At 17.5% G+C, this 26,477-nt stretch overlaps 7 protein-coding genes across 7 annotated transcripts; 3 read left to right on the forward strand and 4 right to left on the reverse strand.

The window, feature by feature from the left end:
• Window positions 1–2,912: 2,912 nt before the first annotated feature.
• PADL01_0625300 (ankyrin-repeat protein, putative) lies at window positions 2,913–8,057 on the forward strand (the record flags this gene model as incomplete). Its single annotated transcript, XM_028680991.1, has 1 exon — window positions 2,913–8,057. The coding sequence occupies one exon, from the start codon at window positions 2,913–2,915 to the stop codon at window positions 8,055–8,057; it is 5,145 nt and encodes a 1,714-aa protein (XP_028537414.1).
• Window positions 8,058–8,725: 668 nt separating this feature from the next.
• On the reverse strand, window positions 8,726–10,068 carry PADL01_0625400 (myosin light chain, putative; the record flags this gene model as incomplete). The annotated part of the gene is made up of 8 exons (XM_028680993.1): window positions 8,726–8,738; window positions 8,817–8,867; window positions 8,972–9,063; window positions 9,190–9,293; window positions 9,405–9,456; window positions 9,601–9,654; window positions 9,868–9,915; window positions 10,063–10,068. The coding sequence occupies 8 exons, from the start codon at window positions 10,066–10,068 to the stop codon at window positions 8,726–8,728; spliced, it is 420 nt and encodes a 139-aa protein (XP_028537415.1).
• Window positions 10,069–10,980: 912 nt separating this feature from the next.
• PADL01_0625500 (E3 ubiquitin-protein ligase RNF5, putative) lies at window positions 10,981–12,324 on the reverse strand (the record flags this gene model as incomplete). Its single annotated transcript, XM_028680994.1, has 1 exon — window positions 10,981–12,324. One exon carries the CDS (start codon window positions 12,322–12,324, stop codon window positions 10,981–10,983), a length of 1,344 nt encoding a protein of 447 aa, XP_028537416.1.
• A 1,565-nt stretch (window positions 12,325–13,889) lies between these two features.
• Window positions 13,890–14,471, reverse strand: PADL01_0625600 (mitochondrial import inner membrane translocase subunit TIM22, putative; the record flags this gene model as incomplete). Its single annotated transcript, XM_028680995.1, has 1 exon — window positions 13,890–14,471. The coding sequence occupies one exon, from the start codon at window positions 14,469–14,471 to the stop codon at window positions 13,890–13,892; it is 582 nt and encodes a 193-aa protein (XP_028537417.1).
• Window positions 14,472–15,336: 865 nt separating this feature from the next.
• Window positions 15,337–16,247, reverse strand: PADL01_0625700 (protein DJ-1; the record flags this gene model as incomplete). Its single annotated transcript, XM_028680996.1, has 3 exons — window positions 15,337–15,815; window positions 15,990–16,047; window positions 16,215–16,247. 3 exons carry the CDS (start codon window positions 16,245–16,247, stop codon window positions 15,337–15,339), a joined length of 570 nt encoding a protein of 189 aa, XP_028537418.1.
• A 973-nt stretch (window positions 16,248–17,220) lies between these two features.
• PADL01_0625800 (conserved Plasmodium protein, unknown function) lies at window positions 17,221–18,402 on the forward strand (the record flags this gene model as incomplete). The annotated part of the gene is made up of 1 exon (XM_028680997.1): window positions 17,221–18,402. The coding sequence occupies one exon, from the start codon at window positions 17,221–17,223 to the stop codon at window positions 18,400–18,402; it is 1,182 nt and encodes a 393-aa protein (XP_028537419.1).
• A 2,711-nt stretch (window positions 18,403–21,113) lies between these two features.
• PADL01_0625900 (transportin) lies at window positions 21,114–24,509 on the forward strand (the record flags this gene model as incomplete). The annotated part of the gene is made up of 1 exon (XM_028680998.1): window positions 21,114–24,509. The coding sequence occupies one exon, from the start codon at window positions 21,114–21,116 to the stop codon at window positions 24,507–24,509; it is 3,396 nt and encodes a 1,131-aa protein (XP_028537420.1).
• Window positions 24,510–26,477: the final 1,968 nt, after the last annotated feature.

Here is a 26,477-nt window from a genome sequence, read left to right on the forward strand (position 1 = left end):
TTCTTATTTTACAGACACTATAAATATATATATAATACAATTATATTATATAAATATTTCTTCTTTTATTAATTTTATATATATATATATATATATATATTATATATATTGGAACTTTTAAACTAAAATGGAATGTATTATTATTATTTTTTTTTTTTATATAAAGAGTTAAAAGAATAATCTTTAATATATATAATATATAATATTTTGTATACAAATATATTATGAATATTTAATACTATAATTTTTTGTAAAGTATTAAAAAAGGGAAAAAAAAAAAAAAAGCTGTTTTTATATTTTTCTACTTTTTAGTTAATACATAAATATTTATAATAGTTATATTTTTTTTTCAATTAAACAGCATGTTTTATTTACTTTTTAAAAAGTGGTAATAAAATATAAATAAGGAAAGACATAATATATATGATATTATATTATATAAATATATATATTAATATATATAATTTTTTTTATTATGAGAAGTTTGTATAATATAATATAATATTTATTTATATACATAAAATAATAAAATTTTTATTTACATTTCATAATTTATTAAAAATCGTAAATACAATTTTATATAATATATATTATTCATAATTTTATATAATAAATATTTATTTTTTCTTTATAAAAATATATATATATATATATATATATATATATATATATATATATATAATATATATAAAGTTATAATTTTTTTTTTCTTTTTTACTTATTAAATAAATATATTTATAATTAATGTTGCAGAATTTATATATTTATATAATATTATTATATAGTAATATATATAGTATATATATTATAAAATATTAAATTATAATTTATAGATATATATACAAATAAATATAAATATATTATATATTATATTATAAATATTTCTATTAATATATATATTTTTTTTATATGTGAATTGGTTTTTTAATTTATATAATATATATATAATATAATATATTTATATATAAATAATTTTTACATATATATATATTTATTTATTAATATTTTATATATAATTTTTACATATATATTTTTATTATTATATTATAACATATAATATATATATTATATATATAATATTTTTACTATATATTATTATATATACATAATATTTTATATAGTATTTTTTGATATATATTGTATTATATTTTATGTATCTTATATTTTTTATATACGTATAAAAAGATAGTGTAACATATATTATATATATATATTATTATAATATAATAAAATAATATAACAGAAGGAAGAATATTTTATAATCATAAAAAAAAAAAAAAAGAAAAAAAGAAATTGAAAAAAATTATATAAATTATTTTATGAATATTATAAGATATATTTTATATTTATATATAAATATTATATAAACCATAAAAGAGAAAAAATAAATAATAAATTAATATGTCATTTTAATATACATAATATATAAAAAATACAATATTTTCTTTTTAAAAGTTGTTAATAATTTTTTTTTTTTATTCAAATGAGAATATATATTCTTAGAATTATTATAATATATATTTAATAATATATATATATATTTTTTATTTTATTATTTTTATCTTTATATTATTATTTATACTTTTTTTTTTATTTATTATTATTTTTTTTTTTTTAATAATCTTTAATAAGATATATGTAGTTTATAGGTCATAATTTGTTTTTAAATAAAAAATTAAGAAAAAATTATTTAATATTTCCGTTATGCATACATAAAATATATATATATATATATATATATATTATGTATATATATTTATATTTGTATTATATATATTCATTGTATATATTTTAAAAAAACAAAATTGAAAATTTGTATTTCTATAATTTTTATATATCATATAAATAAATATATATATATATTTATATATATTGTATATATTTATATGTAAATATATTACTTCTGCTTTATATATATTTACAACTTTTGAGTATAATATATTTAATAGGAGAAAATGATATATTTACAACATTATCGAGCATCTATAATTTACAGATAAATGAAAATTCAAAAGGCCCTATGTTTTGACACACATAGAATAATACATCATAAACATTTAGTATAATAAAAAATTAATAAATAAAGATAACCGACAAAGAGAAGAAATACATGAAGATAAATATATAAATATATATATATGTAAGATGTTGTATTTTTAAATTTTGTAAACATATGTAAAGTTTATTATAATTTAGAAGAACGTTTTAAAATTGAATAGTTAACACATAGATAAATTTATATGTATTTTTATTTTTTTATATAAGAAATAGAAAGAAAAAAAAATTAAATAGATATATATAATATGCTAAAAGGTATTATATGTGAATAAATAAAAATTGTTAATATACTAAGCCTATATTTATATCATAATTATATAATATATATATATACATATACATAATTTTTTATTTTTATTTTTATTTTTATTTTTTTGTTTAAATTATTGATGAAAAAAAATAAATTAAAGAACAAATAAATTGAAAATTAATAAAAAGTACTTAGTCAGATATATGAACACATATAAATATAAATATATATATATATATGTATGTATGTATATATTTATTTATTTATTTATAAATATTCTGACGAATGTATTATATATTTATATATAAACATTCTTGTACATAATAATGTATATATATTTGTGCGCTTTTTTATTTTTTTTTTTATTTTTTTGCAACATATTTTTTGTATTAGTCTATGTAAATAAATATACTGTATTGTTTATCCATTTATTTATATACTGTTATATTATATGCAGATACTATTTATTATTGTCATATTAATGGATAAGATATTTAGGTGAATAAGAATTACGATAATAAAAAAAAAAAAAAAGTAAACATAATAAATATAAGATAAGATTGGATTGGTTTGGATAGAATAAATAAGCGTGGCATAAATAAATATGAAAGTAATTGATCAAAGTAATAATACTTGTAATAATACTTCTCAAAATAGAGAAGTAACAGAAGATGGAGTAAATAAATATATTTTAAACAAATTAATATTAATATTTAATAATAACATCAAGTGTATTCCACCGAATGAAGAATCTTATGATATAGAAATTGATAATATTCAAAGAGAAAAAAAATGTAAAGAAAATGAGGAGCTTATAATGAGTACAGATGAAGTATCTGGAAATAATGAGAAAAAAAATTCTGTAGTAGAAAATAATGGATTAAAAGAAAATACAACGTGTCCAACAGAAACGAGCAACCTTAATAATAATAATAATAATATTAATAATGTGAGTATTACTATTAATAATATTAATAGTGATAATAGTAATAATGATGATAGTAATAATAATATTAATAATGATAATAGTAATAATAATTGTAATAATAATAGTAATAATAATAGTAATAATAATAGTAATAATAATAGTAATAATAATAGTAGCAATAATAATATTAGCAGTGAAAATAATAACTGTATCAACGGCACAAATAATAATATGAGTAATAATAATAATAGTATTAACATTTTTGAAAAAGATGATATTAATCAGATGCATGAAAAAGAGAGCAATTTTATTGCACAATTAAAAAGAGAAAATGGATTGGATATATTAAATAAAGAAAATTTATTAGAAAAAACTCACAGTATTAGTATTAATGATTTATTTAAATTAAATTCAGATATATGTTTTAATATTGATAGTACATTAAAAAAGAATAACTTAGGTGAATTATTAGCTAACGAAAATGCACCTAGAAAAAATGAGAAATGGAAAAGATATATAAAAAATATTGAACCATTTTTAGATGTACATACTATTATTAATTTATGTCAAACATGTAAATTTTTCTATAAAAGAAAATTTAAGGTTGCATATAATAGATTAATATTTAATAGTTATTTAGGATATAATCCTAAAGTATTATATGAATATGTTTTTCCAATTATATATAGGCATTTACATAGATCAGTAAGAAGAAGGTTATGTCTTGATTTTACATTGTGTACATTAATTAAAGATATTACTGTTGCTAATATATTAAATGAAATATATAATTTCGAATCCTTAAATACTAAACATTTATTTATTTATAATTTACAAGAAATTTATTTTGATTATTGTCATCATTTAACTGATAAAACATTAGAAGTGTTAGCTCAAACAAGGCTACCTTCCTTAAAAACATTAAGTATTAAGTGTGTTAGAAATAAATATTTAACATGCGCACCTTTAACAGTTATGTTAAAAAAAAGTAATTGGCCTGTATTTACAAATTTTATTTGCTCCTTTTCAAATGCTTGGTTAGAACCTATTTTTATCGTATCCAATTTTATTATTAATAGGGCAAATAATCAAAATCATATAATATATCACAAATTAAAAAATTTAAAAAAAACATTAGAAAATATGAAAAATTTCGATAATACTAGTATATGTACTAGTTATGATGAATTAAATAAAAAAATAATTAATGATAACAATAGATTTAATTTTATGAGTTTACAAAGTTGCACAGCAAATAATATAAGTAGAGCAAGTTTTGACGAAGAACATATAGCACATTATAATGATAATATATATTCATGTAATAGTAATAATAATAATCATCATATGAATATGAATTCTTCTCATCTTGATGCTCATAATGATAATAATAATAATTTAAGTAATAATAATAATAGGAAAAAATTAAAATCCATATTAAACAGTGAAACAGAATGTAGTATTAGTCAATCAGAAACAAATAATAATTTTAATTTATTTAATAATTTCTTTTTTAATACCTTTAAACATTTTGGTTACTCCACAAAAATGCAAAATAATGTGAGTACAAAAGAAACAAATCTAAAAACAACAAATAAAAAAGAGCAAGAATCGGATCAATTGCATGCTTCTAATGTTGATGGAGATAATGATAAAATATTTGAAAGGAGTGCAGATAATGATGATTTTTTAAAAAAAAAAAATGTTTATGAATCAAGTGACAAATATGTAGAATCGATGAATATCCAGAATAATTGGGCTTATCTTAATAATAAAATTAAAAATGATTACAATGTAAATGGATATAATGATTATAATATTAATAACAATGTTAGTTTGCATGACAAAAAAGATATTCTAGATCATTTCTTATCTAGTGAGTATTACGCTCCAAGTATTAATAATAATAATAATAATAATAATAAAAGGAAAGACATTATGACAAATCATCAAGAATTAAAAAAAATTAATTCAAAATCGGTTAGTCATAATGATCAAGATAAAAACGATAGTCATTTAAAGGAACATAGCAACCTATTGGATGCATCAAATTGTAATGATTCAGAAAAGGGTTCATTATCACAAGGAAATAAATATAAAACTAAAATGAACAATAATAATAATGATGATGATTCCATGAGTTATGATGATGATATATATAAAGATGTATATGAATATATTCAAGAAGATGATAATAAGTGTGTAAGAGAAGAAAGTGGAAAAATTGATGAAGATAAAAATCAAAAAAGGGATAAAAATAAGGGTATAAATGATCATAATAATAATAGTAATATAGATCAATATAATGGAAAGATGAAAAAGAATATTCATTTACATGGTGAAAATAGCCTAATAGATAACAACGTTGAAAGGAATAATAGTAATAATAATATTTGTAGTAATAATAAGAAGAAAAAATTAGAAAAGAAATCTTTTGAAGATATCAAAAAGAAGAGTAGACTTTGTCATAAGAAATCAAAATTATTAACAGCAGAAAATATATTCTGTATGAATATTTTACATAATAATGTTAATACATTTGATGAAGAGGAAGAAGATGATGAGGATGAAGATGAGGAAGATGATGAAGAAAAGAATTTAAATAAATGCAGATGTAATGGTAAAAGTTGTATATATACAACAGAAGAAATTAATTTTAAATGTGATTGTGATGATTGTCCATTTTCTAATGGTTATAAAAATTTAATAACAGTAGATGATCCATATATACAATCTCATTTTGTACAGCCTAATTTAGATATTTTAGGTTCATGGGGTAGTAAATGTTTTCTAGAAAGTATTGGATTAGATATATATGTAAAGGGATATAGTGTAGCATTAAAAAATGAGAATATAAAAATATGTATTAAATTAAGTAAGAAAATACAAGAAGAATTATATGAATTAAGCAAAAGTGAAAAGTATAAAAATAATAATCTTGTATATTTACTTAGAGATAAAGGTAGTGAATTATTATCTAATACACCTTTAACAATAGAAACAGATGATAATGCAGGAATAGATATGTGGACTTTACCTATATCTTTGGCTATTAGTAAAAAGAATAGATATTTATTTTATTTGGTATTAAAGGGAGGAGCCAAAATTGATATATGGGATTATTTAGGAAAGTCTCCTTTATATATTGCATGCGAACATGAGTGTAAGGAATTTGTTGAGGTATTATTAGAAGAAAGAAGAAAACGAACAAAGCGGAATAATATAATACAATATGCTTATAAAACGTGTACTAATGCGGATAATGATAAAGATGAGGCCCTACCAAACAATAACAACAATAATAATAATAATAATAACAACAACAATAATAATAATAATAACAACAATAATAATAATAATATTGTGCCATCTGGATATAATAATGACAAAATAGAAGATTTAAAAAAAAGTTTTAGCTCTGAAAAATATAGTAGTAGTAAAGAAGCCTTGGAAGAAGAAGTGGATGAAGAATGTTCATATGACAGTAATAATAATAATAGTAATAAAAATAATAATGAAGAAGATGTGGAATCTAATAATGGAGACACTATAAAAAAAGTAGATAATTCAAATACTATATGTATTAGTCCATATGGTAATACTTGTGATAGTTATTATGTTACTTATCCATTTGATATAGAAAATGGATATATTCCTATAAATATAGCTGTAAAGAAAAAAAACTTTTCTATTGTAAATTCTTTAGTTAAAAATGGAGAAAATCTAAATATTATTTGTCCATATGTAAGAGATTATAAATCTCCTTTATATTTAGCATGTGAAAATAATATTAGTGAAATTATACAACTCTTGTTAGAAAATAAAGCTAATCCTAATTGGTGTTATCATAATAAATTTACACCAATTTTATTAGCATATAATTTAAATAAGGCATGGGTAAATCATTTTATCGATGCAGGGGCTGGAGAAAAACCATGTGATAGACATATATTAACTGAAGTATTATCATGTGCTATATTTAAAAATGATTTATCAACTGTTCAGTTGTTATTAAAAAAATATCCTCAACTAATACAAAAAGGACACAATTTATGGTCCTTACCATTTATTCAAGCAGCCAAATTAGAGAGATTAAATATTTTAAAATATTTATATTCCTTAAAAAAAGAAATTATCGATCAGTTGGATGCCGAAAATGTATTATCTCCTATTCATGTTGCTGCGGAAGAAGGGAATGTGGAAGTATTAAAATTTCTCTTAGAAAATGAAGTAAACATTAATCTAACCAATAAATATCATCAAAATGCCTTACATATAGCTTGTCTAGAGAATCAGGAAAAAATCGTACATTATTTATTAAGTCATAATATAGATATTAATTGTAAAGATAATATTAATGGTGAATGTCCATTAATGATATGCATAAGAACAAGAAACGAAAACCTAGCTTTATTAATTTTGAATGAAGGAAAAAATATCAATTATAATCTTACCAATATACATGGAGAAACATCTTTAATATATTCCATTTTTTATGGTTTATATGATGTTGCAGATATTTTAATGAAAAGAGGAGCTGATGTATCTGTACGTGATATTAATGGTGACAAATCTTATAACGTTGCTTGTGAAAGAGTATTATCTCATAAAGCATGTAAAAAGGTTTTAAAAAAATTCCTTAAATTGTATCGCTCACAAAATAAAAACTTCTTACCAAAGAATAGTAAAATTAATAAAAAAAATAAATTCTATCAATCCTATCAAACTTTAAACCAGAGCTTTTTAAGTATATTCCGTATAAAAAAGGAAAAGAAGAGTAAAATGAGGTCCTATTCAATAGAAAATGAAAGTATTCACTAAATAAATTATATTATTAAATGTTTTATTGTATTATATATAATAACACATATATATATATATATATATATATATATATATGTGTGTATAAATTAAAAATATTATTTGGTATCTTCATCTTTTTTTGAAAAAAAAATATATTATATATATATATATATATATATATATATTTTTTGTTTAATATTATTTTAATATATATTTTATTTAGTATAAATCATTTTTAATTAAAATTTTTAAATTCTCATATATATATTATATATGTGTATTTTTTTTTTTTTTTTTTTTTTCTTTTCTTTTCTTTTTTTCTTACATTTTTTTTTTATAATTTTTTTTTTTTTTTTTTTTTTTTTTTTGTGTTACATAATTATTCAAAAAAAAAAAAAAAAACTTTAAAAAATCATAGAAGCACTTAAAAGTACTATTATTAATTTGGATACATATTTTGTTACCAAAAAATTTTTAATTTAATAAAGTAGTAATTCTGCTTAGATAATTATATATGCATGTGGCCAAAATTAAATATAAGCTTAAAATTCATTCACTTATTTAAAATAATGCATAAATAGAAGATATATATATAAATTAAAATTTATTTATTATATTATAATATTAATAAAAATAAAAAGATATTTTTTTTTATCAAAGTTAATGTGGTGAAGAGTACTGTGTCACTAATTTAATATCCTATAAAAAAAATGTAAATATATATTAATACATATTAATACTTTTATATATATAAACAAATGATATTTTATAAAATACCTGTTTAGAAACTCCTTATAGTCTATGTTTTCATCGTTATTACATAATTCACTATGATAAAAAAAAAAAAATATGTATACATTATATATGTGTATTCATTATATTTTTATGTGTTTTTTTTTTTTTTTTTTTTTTTTTTTTAATATTTTATTCACTTTATTATGGTATCCATCTCTTCAACCGACATTTTTGAACCAACAGTGGTAAATAAAAGTTTAAGTTTTTCTTTAGAAATTTTTCCGGTTTTCTTTAAGAACATAAAAATAAAATAATAAAATAAATAAATGAAAAAAAATATATATATAATTAAAAGGACAAATAAGTCACATATATATATATATATATATATATATTTTAATTATTATATGCTTACATTTGTATCATAAAAATGAAATATATCAATCAGGCCTTCAGTTGAATAATTCAATGATCTTATTTTATTGCAGAATTTTTTTATATTGGATAAAGAACAAACACCTACAGCACATAAATTATAAATAAATAATTAAACAGCTAAACATATATATATATATATATATATATATATATATATATATTTATTTATTTACATATATAAATTAATACTACCTTTTGTCATGTTGTTAAATTCATTTATATCTTCTTTTGAAGGGACATAACCCTGAGTAATAATAAAAAAAAAAAAAAAAAGGAAATTCACATTTTTTAAAATAATCACGATGAAACTAATATATATATATATGTATATATTTATATATATTCGTGGCACGTTTTTATAGTTATATTTATTTTTTTAAAATATCACCATTTTATATATTATTTCCAAGGCATCCTCAAAATGGATGGTTTTAGACCCTTCCTAAATAATATATGAACATAAATAAAAAAAAAAAAAAAATATATTTATTATATATTAATATTTGAGGTGATACCATGAATGAATACAAGAATAATATTTTTTTATTGTCATAATCTACAATAAATTTATATATACAACTAAGGAAACAAAATAAAAGATAAAATATATTATTAACATAATAATATATAATTTTGAAAAAATTTATATTGTTACTGATATCTTGTTAAAAAGAGAAGTCAATTCCACTTCATTAATTATGTCCTAAAAAAATAATTATGAGTTCATAAAATAAAAAAAAAAAAAAAAAAAAAAAAGAAACATATATATTTAAAAAATATGAATAACCAAATGTTAATATTAATTATAATGCTGTCTAAATGTTTTTTTCGAATTTTAGAAATGAAATACCTCCATAACTTTTATCCTTAATTGATATATAAAATTGTACCTTATATTATATTCTTTACTTTTATTAAAAGCATAAAAATACTTTTAAATATTTATTACAAGTTTATTTTCAAATAAGCAAAATATATATATATATATATATTTACATTTATGCTATCAAAAAATGAAACAATATATTTTCTTTTATATATTATTTACTGCAAATATTAAAAATATTTGGAAAATCAATTTTAATTTCATTGTTTAAAACTGAATGTTAATTATATTTTAAAAAAAGAAATTATATTAAAATGATAATAAAAATATTTTTTATTTTACAATGTAATGGATATATGAACAATAATACTTATATACAGTTAATTAAATTTAACAGTTTTTTTGAGTAAAATAATAAGATTTATATAAATATACACATATGTTAGAATATATTTTAAAAAAATACGGATTCTAAATATAAAAGGAAAAAAAAAAAAAGTGAATATATAATATTTTTTTTTTTTTTTTTTTTTTTATTTCCATAATATATGTGTATTGTAAATAATTAAAAAAAATATGAGGCATTAAATAATAAATGAAAAAATATATATATATATATATATATATATGTATATATTAAATAGGCAGAAAAAACTAAAACCAAAAAAAAAAATGAATTTTATTATAAAATGAAATATGATATTTTATTTATTTTTTTTTTTTTCTTTTAATATACTTTAAAAAATAAAAAAGAAAAAAAAAGGGATGAACATAAATATAAAAATAAATATATAATTAAATATACAAATAAATATATTATATATATATATATTTATTCATATTGATATTTTTATTTTTTATCCTATTTTTTTTTAATGTAAATGTGTATAATATGGCTAAATAAAAAAATGGATGATACATAATATTTAATGCTTCATATAATTATGAGGAATAAAACAAAATATATAAAGAAAGGAAGAATCCTAGAAAAAAGAAAAAGGAAGAAGCAGCTTCTGCTTGATATGTTTCTGTTTGTAATCGTCTATTATCTGATCTGTTTTCGTTTCTATTATCATAAAAATATGGTTCTTCTGACATATTTGTATATGATAGACCAAAGGAGAATGGATTTACCCATACACCAAAAGAAGCTCTTAAACCTAAATTATTAGAATAAGTGTTACTTCTTCTTACTCCTTCTTTTCTTTTAGGTGTTGGTCTAGGTTCTTCTGGTTGTGCATATTTATGATCACTACTATTTTTTCCTCTTCCATATAAGGGAATAACATTTTCTTTGGATACTTCAGCTTTACATACAGGGCAATCATTATTTTTTTTTATCCATGCTGACAAACATAGCCAACAAAATAAATGACCACATTTTGTAACTACAGGATCTCTTACATCATCAAAACATATATTGCATTCAAAGGTATTTTTACTTTCATTTTCTGTAGCTGTATTGGGTTTATTTACATTATTATTATCTTTAACATTTTCGTTTTGTTGACAATTATTATTTTCAGTTGAATTAATATCTTCCTCCTTATGATCATGTTCATATGTTTTTTCCTGACCCATGTTAATATTATTCTTATTTCCATTAATATCTGTTTCGATTACTTTATTATTCTGAACATATGTAGTATCAATGTTAATATCATTACAGTTATCATTGTATATTTCACCATATTTAAAAGAATATTTATTATTACCCTTATTAAAAGTATTTAACCTTGAGTTATCTTCTACAGTGTGATCGAGCTTTTTATTTTCTTTTTCATTTATCTTATCATAAGTATTATGAATCATTTGGTCGTTATTTATTGTGTAATCTGCATTACTATTAACATTATGATCTTCTAATTTAGGATTATTTTTTGATACATTCTTTTCATTTTCATTTATATAATATATATTATTATTATTATTATTATTATTATTTATATCGTCATACAAATCATTCTTCTTATCATTAAAATGTTTTTTCTCTTCATCATTTAAATTATCTGATAATAATAAATGCACGTTTTTATCGTTCCCTATATGCTCTTCTTCATTTTGCTCATAGTTCTTTTTTATTAAATTAGTATTACTGATTTGCGTTTCTTTTTCAAATTCATTATTTAAAGGCATAACTTGTTCAGAATGAATTTTCTTTTCAGATATATTGTCATTTATGTTCCTATTACTTATATTCCTATGATGATTAAAATCTTCATCGTTTATATCATAATCATACATAACGTCATAAAGAGAATCATAATCTTCTTCTGGACCATTCATTTTTATTTAATATTTTAAAAAAAAATCATTTTTAACAAAAAAAAAAAAAAAAAAAATAAAATAAAGGAAAAAAAAAGGAAAAATATAAATGAATATTACATATATATATTATATATATTGATGTAATATAATGGGTTATATATAAATATTTTTTTCCCAATTTTACTTTCAAATATTTAAATAAATAAATATATATATATATATATATATATATAATTATATATATTATATATATATAATAAAAAGGATCGATGGAACTTTTCTTTTAAAATATTTTCTTGTAAGCAAAAAAAAAAAAAAAAAAAATAAAATAAAAGAAATATAATTATTTGTATAATTTTTTTTCATATATATATATTATATATGTTATATAATTTTATATGTACAAAATAAAAAAAAAAAAAAAAAAAATTATATATATATTATATATATATATAATATAATATTCATATTATTTGCTAAATATATATTATATATATTTTTTTAATACAAAATAAACAAAGATATAACTTAAAATTATTTTTATATGTACATTTTCTCTATTTAATTTTTATATATGAAAAAATGAATTGTTGTATTATATAAATATTTTAATTTTTTTTTTTTTTTTAATATCCTTTTTCATTTTTGTATAAAAGGTCATTATGATATTTTTTTTAAAATCTTATATTTTTATATACATTTAACAATAATAGATGATGAAAAAGAAAAAAAAAAAAATGGAAAGTACAAATATGTATATATAGATATGTTTTTGTTATATTATTTTATATAATAGGTGCATTTTTTTTTTTGATTATTATTGATTATATATAATGGGCTTCAAAAATTTTATAAGTAAAAATATATATTTATATATATATATATATATATTGATTTAAAAAATAAAATTAAAAAAAAATGGTATGTTTTTAAAAATGAGCCTATATATATATAAATAATATATATATATATATAGATATATAATATTTTTATTTCCTATGTGGTTAAAATAAATGTCATTTATGTATGTGCAAATTTTCTTAAAAAATAAGTGACAATGAATATATATTTGTACTATTTGTTATAAATAAATTTAATATAAACCCATTTTATAAAATAAAACATTTCTTTATTTGTCTATACAAAGGAAATAAAGAATATATATTTTTAAACATTTATGTAAATATTTTTTATGTTACTGTCTTGAAACAAATACAAAATATTCGATAATTCATATGAGATATTTTATAAGGTTGGCTACATTTATTTAAAGTAAATAAATGTGTGTGTTATTATTTATTTTGTTTTGTTTATTTTTTTTTATAATTTCCACATGTAAATTACAAAAAGTTGTTCTTCAAAAAAAAAAAAAAATAAAAATAAAAATAAAAATAAAAATAAAAATATATATATATACATATATATATATATATATATATATATATATATATATATATATATATATATATTATTTTCTGTGCATGTTTGAATTATATAAAAGATATACATTACAAAAGCATATACTAAAAAAAAAAAAAAAAAAAAAAAAAACTTTTATTTTTCATTTTATTATATTTCATTTGTTATCTTGTGGATCTTTGCCATTTTTCAATGGCTACAGAAAATGCTGCAAAGCTAGCACAGCCACTAATCATTGAAGGTACTCCTTTTTTATAAGAAATTGAAGCACCTGTTAAACAACCAGAATATAAAGTATTGGTTAGATCATTTGTAGCTCTAATTTTTTGTAATGAATTTTCATAAAAGGAATATAAGAATCCAATTTTTGCAAAATTAAGACAACTACTTTTAACAGATTGTTTTAATAAAGCAAATTGTTCTTTTAATTGTTGTTTATATGTTAAATTATAATCTATATTACTAGGTTGCATACTAAAAAAAAATACTCCTATTAATAATCCAACAATACCTCCACCTATACCCATACCTATACATTTTGGTAATATACCTTCATTCAAATATGTTTGAACTTTTATAAATGCTTTTTGTTCATCACTTAATTCTTCTCCTTTCTTAAATATTTTAAAATTTATATATCTATCATTTAATATTCCACTTTTTGATCTTGAATTATTTTCATTATCAATATTATTATTGCTACTACTAATATTACTATTATTAACACTATTGTTGTTTATACTCATTTTATGTTCATTTATGACAAAATGTTTTTTCTTCCTTGTACATACATATTATTCAACAAGCATATATTTATAAAAAAACAGAAAAGTAAAAAAATATATATATATATATATATAATAAATTATATACATATATACATAATATATATTATATATATATATGTTTATTTTCTTAAAATTTGTTTAACATATATATAAAAATAAAAAGAACAAAACGAAAAAGGTAAAAATAAAATAAATCCAACATTGTAGTATTAAGATAGAAATATTTTGAATTTATTTAATTTTTTTTATTTCTTATTTTTTCTGATTACATAATGAAAAAAAAATAATAATAAATTAAAAAAAATAATTATATAAATATATATATAATAATATATATATATATATATATATATATATACATTTATACAGTATATATGTATATTATTATATATACATACATATTTTTTGTATTTTAATTTTATTACTTATATTTTTGAAAAATCTAATTTTCCCATATGAATTATTTTTTATGGAAATTTTTTTTTTTTTTTTTTTTTTTTTCTTTACATATTCATAGGTACTACCTTTTGTTTGATTTTAAAAAACTTGCATTTTTCATAAGATTATCTTAAGTTATATATAAGCACATTAAGAGGAAAAAAAATAAAATAAAATAAAATCATAACATAGATATATCAAACATATTTCCTTTACTATGTACATATTATCACTTATTTTATTTGAACGTTCAATATCATTGTTTATTATAAAATAATATTATTCATAAGAAAAATAAATACATACATACATATATATATATATATATATATATATATATGTGGAAATGGTGCATATATAACATACAAGAATAAATTTTTATTTCTTAAAAGGTAACTGCTGGATGTAAAAGAAAACCTGAGGCAAGGCTTAATGCTACATCTCTACCTAATAAATGTTCAACAATTTTAAGGCCAAATTCAACAGCTGAACCTGGTCCTACAGAAGTTATACAATTTTTAGAAACACATACTCTTCCTTTTCCAATATGTTTAAAATTTCTTTCAAAAGAAGGATAAGCCACAGCTTCTACATCATCAATTAATGAGTGACGATCTAAAACAGTATCAGGGGCAGCACATATAGCTGCATATAATCTATTACTAGCTTTTTGTTCTTTTAGCATCTCAATAAATTCAGCACATTCTGATATAGTATTAGATCCTTTCATACCTCCAGGTATGACTAAAACATCATAAACATTATTTCGTACCTTACTAATAGTTGTGTCAGCTAACACGACATTTTTTGATTGCAAACAGACTTGTTCACTCTTTTCAACAGATGCTGTTGTTACATGTACGCCTTATAAAATAAAAATAAATATATATATATATATATATATATATATATTTCTTAAACAAATATGTTATTATATAATAATATAATTTTATTATGGGAGTATGCCAAATGACGCAAAAATATTATACATATATAAATATGTCATCTATTTATATTTTTATTTTTATATTTATTTACCTGCTCTCCTTAAAACGTCAACAACAGTAATATATTCGACATCTTCAGATCCAGAGGCCTTAAAAAAAAAATAATAACAGAATTTTTTATATTTATATCAAAAGGACATATATAATATATATACAATATTATATAATATAATATATTGATACTATAGAAATATTTATGGGTAAATATTAATAAATCATAACAGATGTATTATTTGTATTTATTTGTATGCCTCACCACTGCAACTAATGCTGTTTTTTTTCCACTCATTTTCTTATTTAAAAAAAAAAATAAAGAATTATAAGTTAAAATATAATCTAAATATTTTCTTTTCTTTTTTTTTTATTTTATAAAAATTTTGAAAAAAATATTTCAATTTTAATATTATTTATATTAATAATTCTTATAAAATATTTTTATTATTTTTTTTAAATTAAAATTTAACCTTGAAGAAAAAAAAAGAATTTTTTTTGTTGAAGGTTATTTTAAAAGATTATATAAGTAAGCATTAAATTATAAAATATGTTCATATAAAAATATGTATATATTTTTATTATGCTAATAATAATAATATTTTTTATATATTATATTATTTAAAAAAGAAAAAATCAAGTTAGCATATTTTTTCTTGAGCAGTATTCAGTGCAAAATATTATATTCAGGTCAAAATAAAATAATATTAAAAAAGGCATAATATATTTATGCATATATAAAATATTAATAAATTAAATATAGGATAAGTGCTACAAAAAATATAATGATAAGTTATGTATACATATATATATAAATACATAATTATTATAAATATTATAATAATATAATTATTATTATTTTTTTATTTTTCTTTTTTTTTTTTTAATCTACATTGAGGAATACATTGTATATATTTTAAAAAATTATTTTAAAGTTATGCGTGTGTAGTATAAATATATATGCTCTTTTTTTCTTCTATAAAAAGGTAGATATTTGAAATGAGTCATTTTTGCTATTTAATTTTTATGTAGACCTTAAAAAGGAAAAATAAAATAATATAATTTTTTTTGTAATTTATAAAATAGCTTGTATTTTTTTTTTTTTTTTTCAAAATATTATAAATAAATAAAATATATATATATATATATATATATATAATATAAAATAACATATAAATAATTTTTTTTTTTTTTTTTTTTTTTTTTGAAGAATTATTATATTTATGTAGATAATTCCATATGCATACTTCAAAAAAAAAAAGAAAACAATAATGAAAAATTACGCTGAGCATTTAAAATATATGGTTAATTTTTTACAAAATGAAGAAGAATCAGATAATGAGGAAGAAAAAAGTATAGAAAAAAAAAATGGGAAAACAAATAAAATGATAGATAACGAACATATAAAAGATACAAAGAGAAAAGGTTTTATAAAATATCCATATTATCTACATAATAAAAAAGAAAGAGCATATACATTAGGTGCTATCAATGGTATAGGTGATATTGATATATTAAAAGCTCCTTTAATGAATCCAATGAAGACAGATGTTGTCCCTCCTATATTGCAATTACCTGCTTCAACGAATTTAATAAAAAATGTTCATTTGAAAGTTGAAGGTAATATAAATTTGGATAAATCATATAAATATAGGAAACAAAACAGTAATAAGGATATCTTAAATAATATTAAGCCTTTATATTCATTACCTGAAAAGGTTATGTCATATTGTATGAACGCAAATGTAAATGCAGATTATAAGGAGAACAACAACAATATTAATAATAATAATATTAATAATAATAATAATAATATTGACAATATTAATGATAATAATTATTATAAGGATGATTGTCATAAAAGGGTGAATGAAGAATTAATCAAAAATAACAAGGAACATAACTCAAATGAAAAAAATAATATAAATACAAAAGATAAAATGAATTTAGAATATATGGATATATCTGATAATACCTTTATATCTAAAAATAATATTCAGATATTACCAAAAGAAAATGAGGTCGAAATTTTATTAAAAAAGAACTTACCATCGAACGAAGAAATAATTAATATTTTAAATGAAAAAAAAGAAAATGATAAATTTGATGAACTCAATAAAATATGTATTAAAAAAAATATATATACAAAGGAATGTAATAATAATAATATGACTATCTATAAAAATGCGGAGAAAATAAATCCATATGAAACAAAATTAATTGAACGAAAACAAGAGGAAACTAATGAAAATAATATATTTTGTAAGAATCGTAATCTTATAAGAAAAAATATTTGTACAGATAATACAAATATGCTAAAAAAAAACAATCCACAAGAAATAAAAGACATAAACAAAATTAATGAACAACTTAAAATATTCGAGCAAAATCAAATAATGTCCCCAACTTTAAAAAATGCACTTAAAATGTTGTCGAATGATATTTATGTATAGCAATCTATTTTTTTTTTTAGACTTCTTTTTTTGTAACATAGATGAGCTTATAAATATTTTTTCATATAATTGTCATGATAGTATATATATATATATATATATATATATATATATATATATTATATATGTATGTATTTTCTACGTAATATTGTTATATTATACTTTTAAAATTTATAATACATAAAAAAAAAAAAAATTTTATATACTTGAACATTTTTTTTTCTTTTTTGAAAATAATATTATGCATATATATATATATATATTAATTATACGATTTTTACATTTTATAAACATTCATATTTTTTAAAAAAATAAATTCATACTTATTATATACATATACCACGTATTACATGAAATTTTATATTTTACATATTTATTCATATATATATACATATATATATTATAGAATACTTAAATGATACTTTAAAATATCATAGTACGCGAAAATAAAAAAAAAAAAAATAAACAATAATAATAGTGTCCATCAGGAATTTATTTATTATTATTATTTTTTTTTTAAATATAAAATAAATTATACAATAATATATTATATATATATATATATATATATATATATATTTATGCATGAAAATAAGGAAATTATTTATTTCGCATATTATTCCTTTCATATATATTATATATTTTTATATATTAAAAAAAAAAAAAAAAATACAAAAATATTCTAAAGAAATAACGTTATGAATACAGAAAAGCAAAATTAAGTGACTACGCGATTGTACTTGTGTACCACAAATTATATATTAAATATACGTATTATATAATATATATTATTATAAATATAAAAATATTTATGTATTATATTATAATATTTATTATTTCGTGTATACAAATAAACATATTTATAAATATATATAATATATAATATTTTTATAAAGTTTTCCTTTTGAAGTAAAAGTATTTATAAAAAGATAATATATGTATATATAATAACAAGATAATTAATTTTGAGAAAAGAATTGTTTTATTTTATTTTTATTTTATTTTATTTTATTTTATTTTATTTTATTTTATTTTTCTCTTAATATCTATAAAAAATAAATATTATTATTTATAAATATTTTATAATATATAATGAAAAATATATACTTTTCTTCTTTATAATATATCTCATGTATATATATAATATTTTTTTTTATATAGAATATCCTTTTTAATTAGTTTATATAAAAAATAATATTATATACAATTATATGAGAATTATATAATATACATATTATATTATATATATATATATATATATATATTTATATATTATTATATTTTTTTATAATATTATATATAATATATGTTCTTTTTTTTTCTTTTTTATATTAAAGCATGTTTTATGAAATAACATATATATTATTTTTATACATATATAAAAAATAAACCTTTTAATTCTTCATCGTATTATACCAAAAAATATATATATATTATATATTTTTTATACAATATATATATTACATATATATAATATCATTTTATTTTAATGAAATTCCCCTTTTTTTATTTATAAAATTATAATTACCATATAATTATTTATTTATATATATTTTTTTTCATCGTATTTGAAAATTATTTTATAATATATATATATAATATATATATAATAATATATAAATATTTATCACATGAAAATATATATATTTTATGTAAACTCATATATTAAATAAATATATATATTTTTTTTTTTTTTATAATATTCTAAAATTCATTGATAAATAAATATATTATATATATATATATATATATAATATTATATTATTATAATATTAATATTATATAAATAATATTTTAATGTTTAAGCTTTTTTCTTCTTATCCTTTTTTTTTTTTTTTTTTTTTTTTTCTTTTTCATTTCTTAATGTTTCATCATATATAATATTTACATATATATATATATATATATTTTTAAATTTTAATTAAATTTTTCATAAATATTGTATATCTTATTTATTATATATATATATATATATATATATTAATATATATTATCTTTATATTTTTTATATATTATTATTATTTAGGAAAACAAAAAAAAAATATTATATATATATTAATATATTTATATATATATGTATGTTTGTATGTATTTATGTATGTATTAATTTTCGTATCTTTATATATATAGTTATTAAATTTGTATTTTACATATATATATATATATATAAAGAATATTATAATATATAATATATGGTATATAGTATGTTTGAAATTGAAGAACAAAAAATTATTTGATACATGAGTGAACACCATAATATATGTATATATATTTATTTAATTATATAAAATATAATATATGCCTATATTTATGTTAAAAATATGTTTGCAAAAAATAAAAAAAAATATGAATATATATATATATATATATAAATATATATTTATAGAAAGGATAAACAAGTAAAAGTATAAAAACAAAGTATACATAATAAAAGATAATTCGTAATAATATATTATATTATATAATTTAATTTTTTTTTTTTTTTTTTCTTTTTTTAATTAATAGATCCATTTGTTTATATATATATATTTATTTTAAATGTTCTTTTTAGAATGTTGTAAATATTTCTATTAAATTTTAAAAAATCATACTATATATTACATAGTTATAATTTCTCTCTCTCTATATATATATATGTTTATTTATATGTAAGAAAAAAAAAAAAAAAATAAAATAATAAAATAAAGAAAAATTATGTGTATATTGATACAATGAATAATAATTATTTTGAAAATAATAATACATATATGGAATGGAAATTAGATGAAAAGATATATAAAACAATTGTAGGAGCTTTAGGTTCTTGTAATAGTTCAAATAATAGTGTACAAGTAGAAGTGACAAATGTATTAAAAGATTTAAATGAGAATGTAGCCGATGCTGCTTTATATTTATTACATATATTTATGAATAAACAAGAAAATAATGATGTAAGACAAGTGGGTGGTTTGTTATTAAAGAATTATATAAATTCAAAAAACAAGTTTTTAAATAATGATATATTAAAAGTAATAAAGAGTGAAATATTTAAATTAGTAGAGGATGAAGTAAAGGAAATAAGAAATACATCAGGATCTGTTATAACAACTATATTAACAAAATATGAGGGAATAGAACAATGGCCAGAAGCTTTATATAATTTATTATTATTAATAGAACGTGGAAATAATGATGTAGTAGATGGAGCTTTTAGAGCTATATTAATTATTATAGAAGATGAATTAATGAATAGAAAAAATAGGGATTCTGTTTTTTTTCAATTTTGTAAAAGTCAATTATTACAAAAATTATTTCAATTTTGTTCACCACAAGAAAAAACTATAAGAAAAAAATATGCAGCTGAATGTTTAGATTTATTTATATCCTCTTCATGTTTTACAACTAATGGAGTATTTAATGATATGTTCCCTCAATTGTGGGAATGTTTAGGATATTTAGCATCTGAGGAAGATCCTCAAATTTTAAAAATTGTAGTAAGTTGTATGACAATAATAACAGATACAAGATATTCTTCTATATTTAGCAACTTAGATGCGATAATACAATTTATGGTAAATGCAACAAATTCAAATGATAGAAAAGTTCAATTGGAAGCTTTAGAATTTTGGCCAATATTTATAAAAGATAGGAGTTATGTGGCTTATGCTAGTTATAATAATCCAAAATCTGAAATGAATAAATCTGATAGTAATTATATTGATGAAAATGTATATAAGAATATGAATGAATTAAGAACTCAAGCTCTAAAAACATTAAAAAATTATTTACCATATTTATGTAAAATTTTAATAGATAATACTGTATATACCAAATGGGATTATTTAACAATGGATGAATCACATTTTCAAAATGACAATGCAAATGTTCCAGATTTGATTCAAGATATATCTCCAGAATTATATAATAATAAAAATAATGATATAGCTCAAGAGGAAATTAAAATAAGCAAAATGAACAACATTAATAGTAATAGTAATAATAATAGTAATAATAATAGTAATAATAATAATAGTAATAATAATAATAATAGTAACCTTGGTAATATAAATAAAGATAATATAAATAGTAATAATAATATACATGGTGATAATAATAATTTATTTAATAATGATAATAATATGCTCTCTAATAAGAATGATGATATTATGATGACTCCAAATAATAATACAGAAGATTTTAGTGATGATGATTTAGATGACAAAAATGATGAAATGTCTTCTAGAACTTGGGGGAATGATTGGACTGTGAGAAAAGGTGCTGCTTTGTGTTTAGATTATTTATCAAATGTATATAATGATGAAATATTAGAATTTATTTTACCACATATAGAAGAGAAATTAATGAGCGATGAATGGAATATTAGAGAAAGTGCTGTTCTTACACTTGGTGCTATTGCTAAAGGTTGTATGTATAGCTTATCTCCATTCATACCAAAAGTATTAGAATATTTAATAAAATTATTGAATGATGAAAAACCATTAGCTAGAAGTATATCGTGTTGGTGTGTTACAAGATTTTCTTCATGGATTTGTCATCCAGATAATTGTGAAAGGTGGTTTGAACCTGTTTTATTAAATTTATTGAAAAGGATATTAGATAGTAATAAAAGAGTACAAGAAGCTGCATGTTCGTCTTTTGCAAATTTAGAAGAAGATGCATTAGAATTATTAAATAATTATTTACATGAAATAGTTCATACTATTCAACAAGCTTTCCAAATATATCAAGCAAAGAATTATTTCATTTTATTTGATGTAGTAGGAACATTAATAGATAGTGTTAATATTGTTAAAGAAAATAATGAATTAGCACATCAAGTTGTTTATGCAATATTAAGTAAATGGGTTAATATACGTATTAGTAGTCCTTATATTATTGCATTAATGGAATGTATGTCATGTATAACTAGTGCTTATGGTAAAGAATTTTTGAAATATGCAAAAGATGTTATAAGAACATGTATAAAATTCTTAGTTATATTATATATTGATTTAGAAGAAGAAGTAAAATATTTTTATTCCAAAAAATTATTTAATTCAACTTCATTTATTAGTAATAGAAATAATATATCATCAACAGCAAATGAATTATTAACATATTATAAAATTACAAATGATGATTATTTTATATGTATGAAAGATATTGATAATATATCTCCATCTAAAAAAAAAGATTTAATTGAATGTAGTTTTGATTTATTATCAAGAATATTAAGTGTTATTAATTCAAGTATTATGGATATTTTAAATGAAAATCAATATAACTTTATACCATTAGTACATAAATATTGTTTGAAATTACAAAATATCAAATTTGATGATTTCAATAATAAAATTATGAATAACCATGAACAACTTCGAAATATTATTAATCCAGATGGAACATTACAAAATGGTTATATTATGGGAGATAAAAATGAGTATAGTGAGCTAGCCAAACAATTTTTAAATTTTGGAATATTACAATCCAATTTTGCATTAATAGGGGATATATCAAGATTTTGTCCACAATATTTAATAACATATTTAAATGATATCATACCATTTTTAATAGCTCATATTACTCATCCTTCAACACCTGTTTCGAATAATGCAAGTTGGGCTATTGGTGAAATAAGTATACATATTAATTCTGAATATATGGAAATATATGTAGATGAAATAACAAAACAGCTTATATATATTTGTCAAAATTCAAAATATCATGGATGCTTATTACAAAATATTTGTATTACATTTGGAAGATTAACTTCTACTTATCCAAAAAAACTTATATTTTACTTTCCACAATTTTTAAAAACATGGCTAAAAATTATGGCACATGGAACTCAAGAAAATGAAAAAATTAATTCACTAAAAGCTGTTCTAGAAACTTTATATATTAATTTAGATCTAGCAGCTGAAAATATCAAAGATATTGTATATATTATCCTAAAGTATAAATATGTATCACAAAATGTCAACATTTTTTTCCATCAATTTTTAGCAACCATCAAAGAAAAATATCCCAATCAATGGAAGGAAATCTATAGTCAAAATGGAGACGCACTTTCATCCCCAATTCCAACTGACATGTTAAGTGATTTGGCTACCCGGTTTAATTTGTAATATGTACATGTACAGAAATTTATATATGTGTATAAAGGTACATACCAAAAAAATAAAAATATAAAAAAAAAAAAAAAAAAAAAAAAAAAAGAAAGAAAGAATGAAAACCTATGTATATCCTGTTGTAATACAGTTAAATGTATATACATATATATAAATATGCACATATATATATATATATATATATATATATATATATATATATAAATTGAAGTAATATAAAAGGTTGCAACATATAAATAAACTAAATAAATATATATATATATATATATATATATATATATATAATATTATACATATTTATATATACATTTGAAAAGATTTACATATTTACCTATTTACTTATATATATACTCAATCTACATAAATTAATATTTATATACTCTTCATATTTATATTTTATATTTATTAAACAATTTTGTAAAAAACTGTATAATCTTATATTAAAATGGTGTATATATATGAGGAGAAACATTAAAATCGTGTATATATATATATATATATATATAAAGGAAAAAAGAAAAAAATTGAATATGTGAATATTTAAAAAAAAAAAAAAAAAAGAGGTATATTATCTGAAATATATTTAAGAAAAGAATAGAAAAAAAAAATATATATTTTTTTTTTTTATTTTTATTTTTAAATATTTAAATGAATATTAATTAAAAATATATGTATATGTTATATTTTCCATGTCATAGATTTTTTTAAATATTTTATAGTATGCTATCAATATATATATATATATATATATATATTTCATATATGTTCGTATTTATATATATAATATATATTAAATATATTTTTGAGTTTCCAGTTTTTTTCTTTTTTGGAAAATTTCAAAAAAGGCACGTTAATGAGAGAAAAAAATATTATATTTATAATATTTGGTAATATATAAGTATATAATTGTTTGTTTATTTATATGTATGAAGTTATATAATATTTCACAATTTTCAAGTATTTTTAAAAAAATTGTTTCAAAATGAAACATTTCATTTAATATTATTTTATTTCTTATTTTTTTTTAGAGTTTTTATTGATGGTACATATCATTTATATTATGTATATATATATATAATATATAGCATATTTCTTTTTATATGTGTAGAATTGTTTGTATGCTTTAATATGGAAGTGTACAGATTATATATTTATATATTTTTTTTTTTATTTTTAGAAGATATATATATATATACATATGTACATATATATATATATTTATATAATTATATTTTCAAAATTAAAGCTTTATATATTTATATATATATATATATATACATATATTTTTTTTTATTTGATGAATGGTTAATGGAATTTTTTAAAATAGGAAAACGTTTTTTCTTATTTATTGTCTTTATATATTTTTTTTTATATTATAATTTTATTAATCATTTATTAATAGTTTTATTTCAAAAAATAAAAATAACGAAACATTTTAAAAAACCTTACAACATATTTTTTTTTTGAATATGTAATTTATGGATACTTTTTTTTTTTTTCCGAATGGAAAATATAATCTATTTTAGAAAAAAATGTGTATATAAATAATGATTAAAATATTTTGGTTTTTTTTTTTTTTTTTTTTTTTTTTTCTGTTCTTTTATATATTTAAAATGAAAGGTATTTTATAAGTTAAAATAAAGGGTTTGAAATTATAACATGTATATATATAGAATTATTATTATATATAAGTTTTTATTATTATTATTTTATAAGCATACACCTGTATGTAATGAAATTAGTAATTTTTAATACATGTAAAAATTATTTATTAATATATATATAAGGATGGTATGATTTATTTCTAGAATCAATGTATTAAATTAAATTTATAAGAATATATTAATTCAACAAAATTTAAAAAAAAATAAAATGAATAAAATGATACAATATGTATACATATATATATATATATAATAAAACCACTATCATATACATATTTGATAAATTTTTAAATGTTTCTTA

The sequence above is a fragment of the Plasmodium sp. gorilla clade G2 genome (genome assembly GCF_900097015.1).
Source record: "Plasmodium sp. gorilla clade G2 genome assembly, chromosome: 6".
Taxonomy (NCBI): domain Eukaryota; phylum Apicomplexa; class Aconoidasida; order Haemosporida; family Plasmodiidae; genus Plasmodium; species Plasmodium adleri (nom. inval.).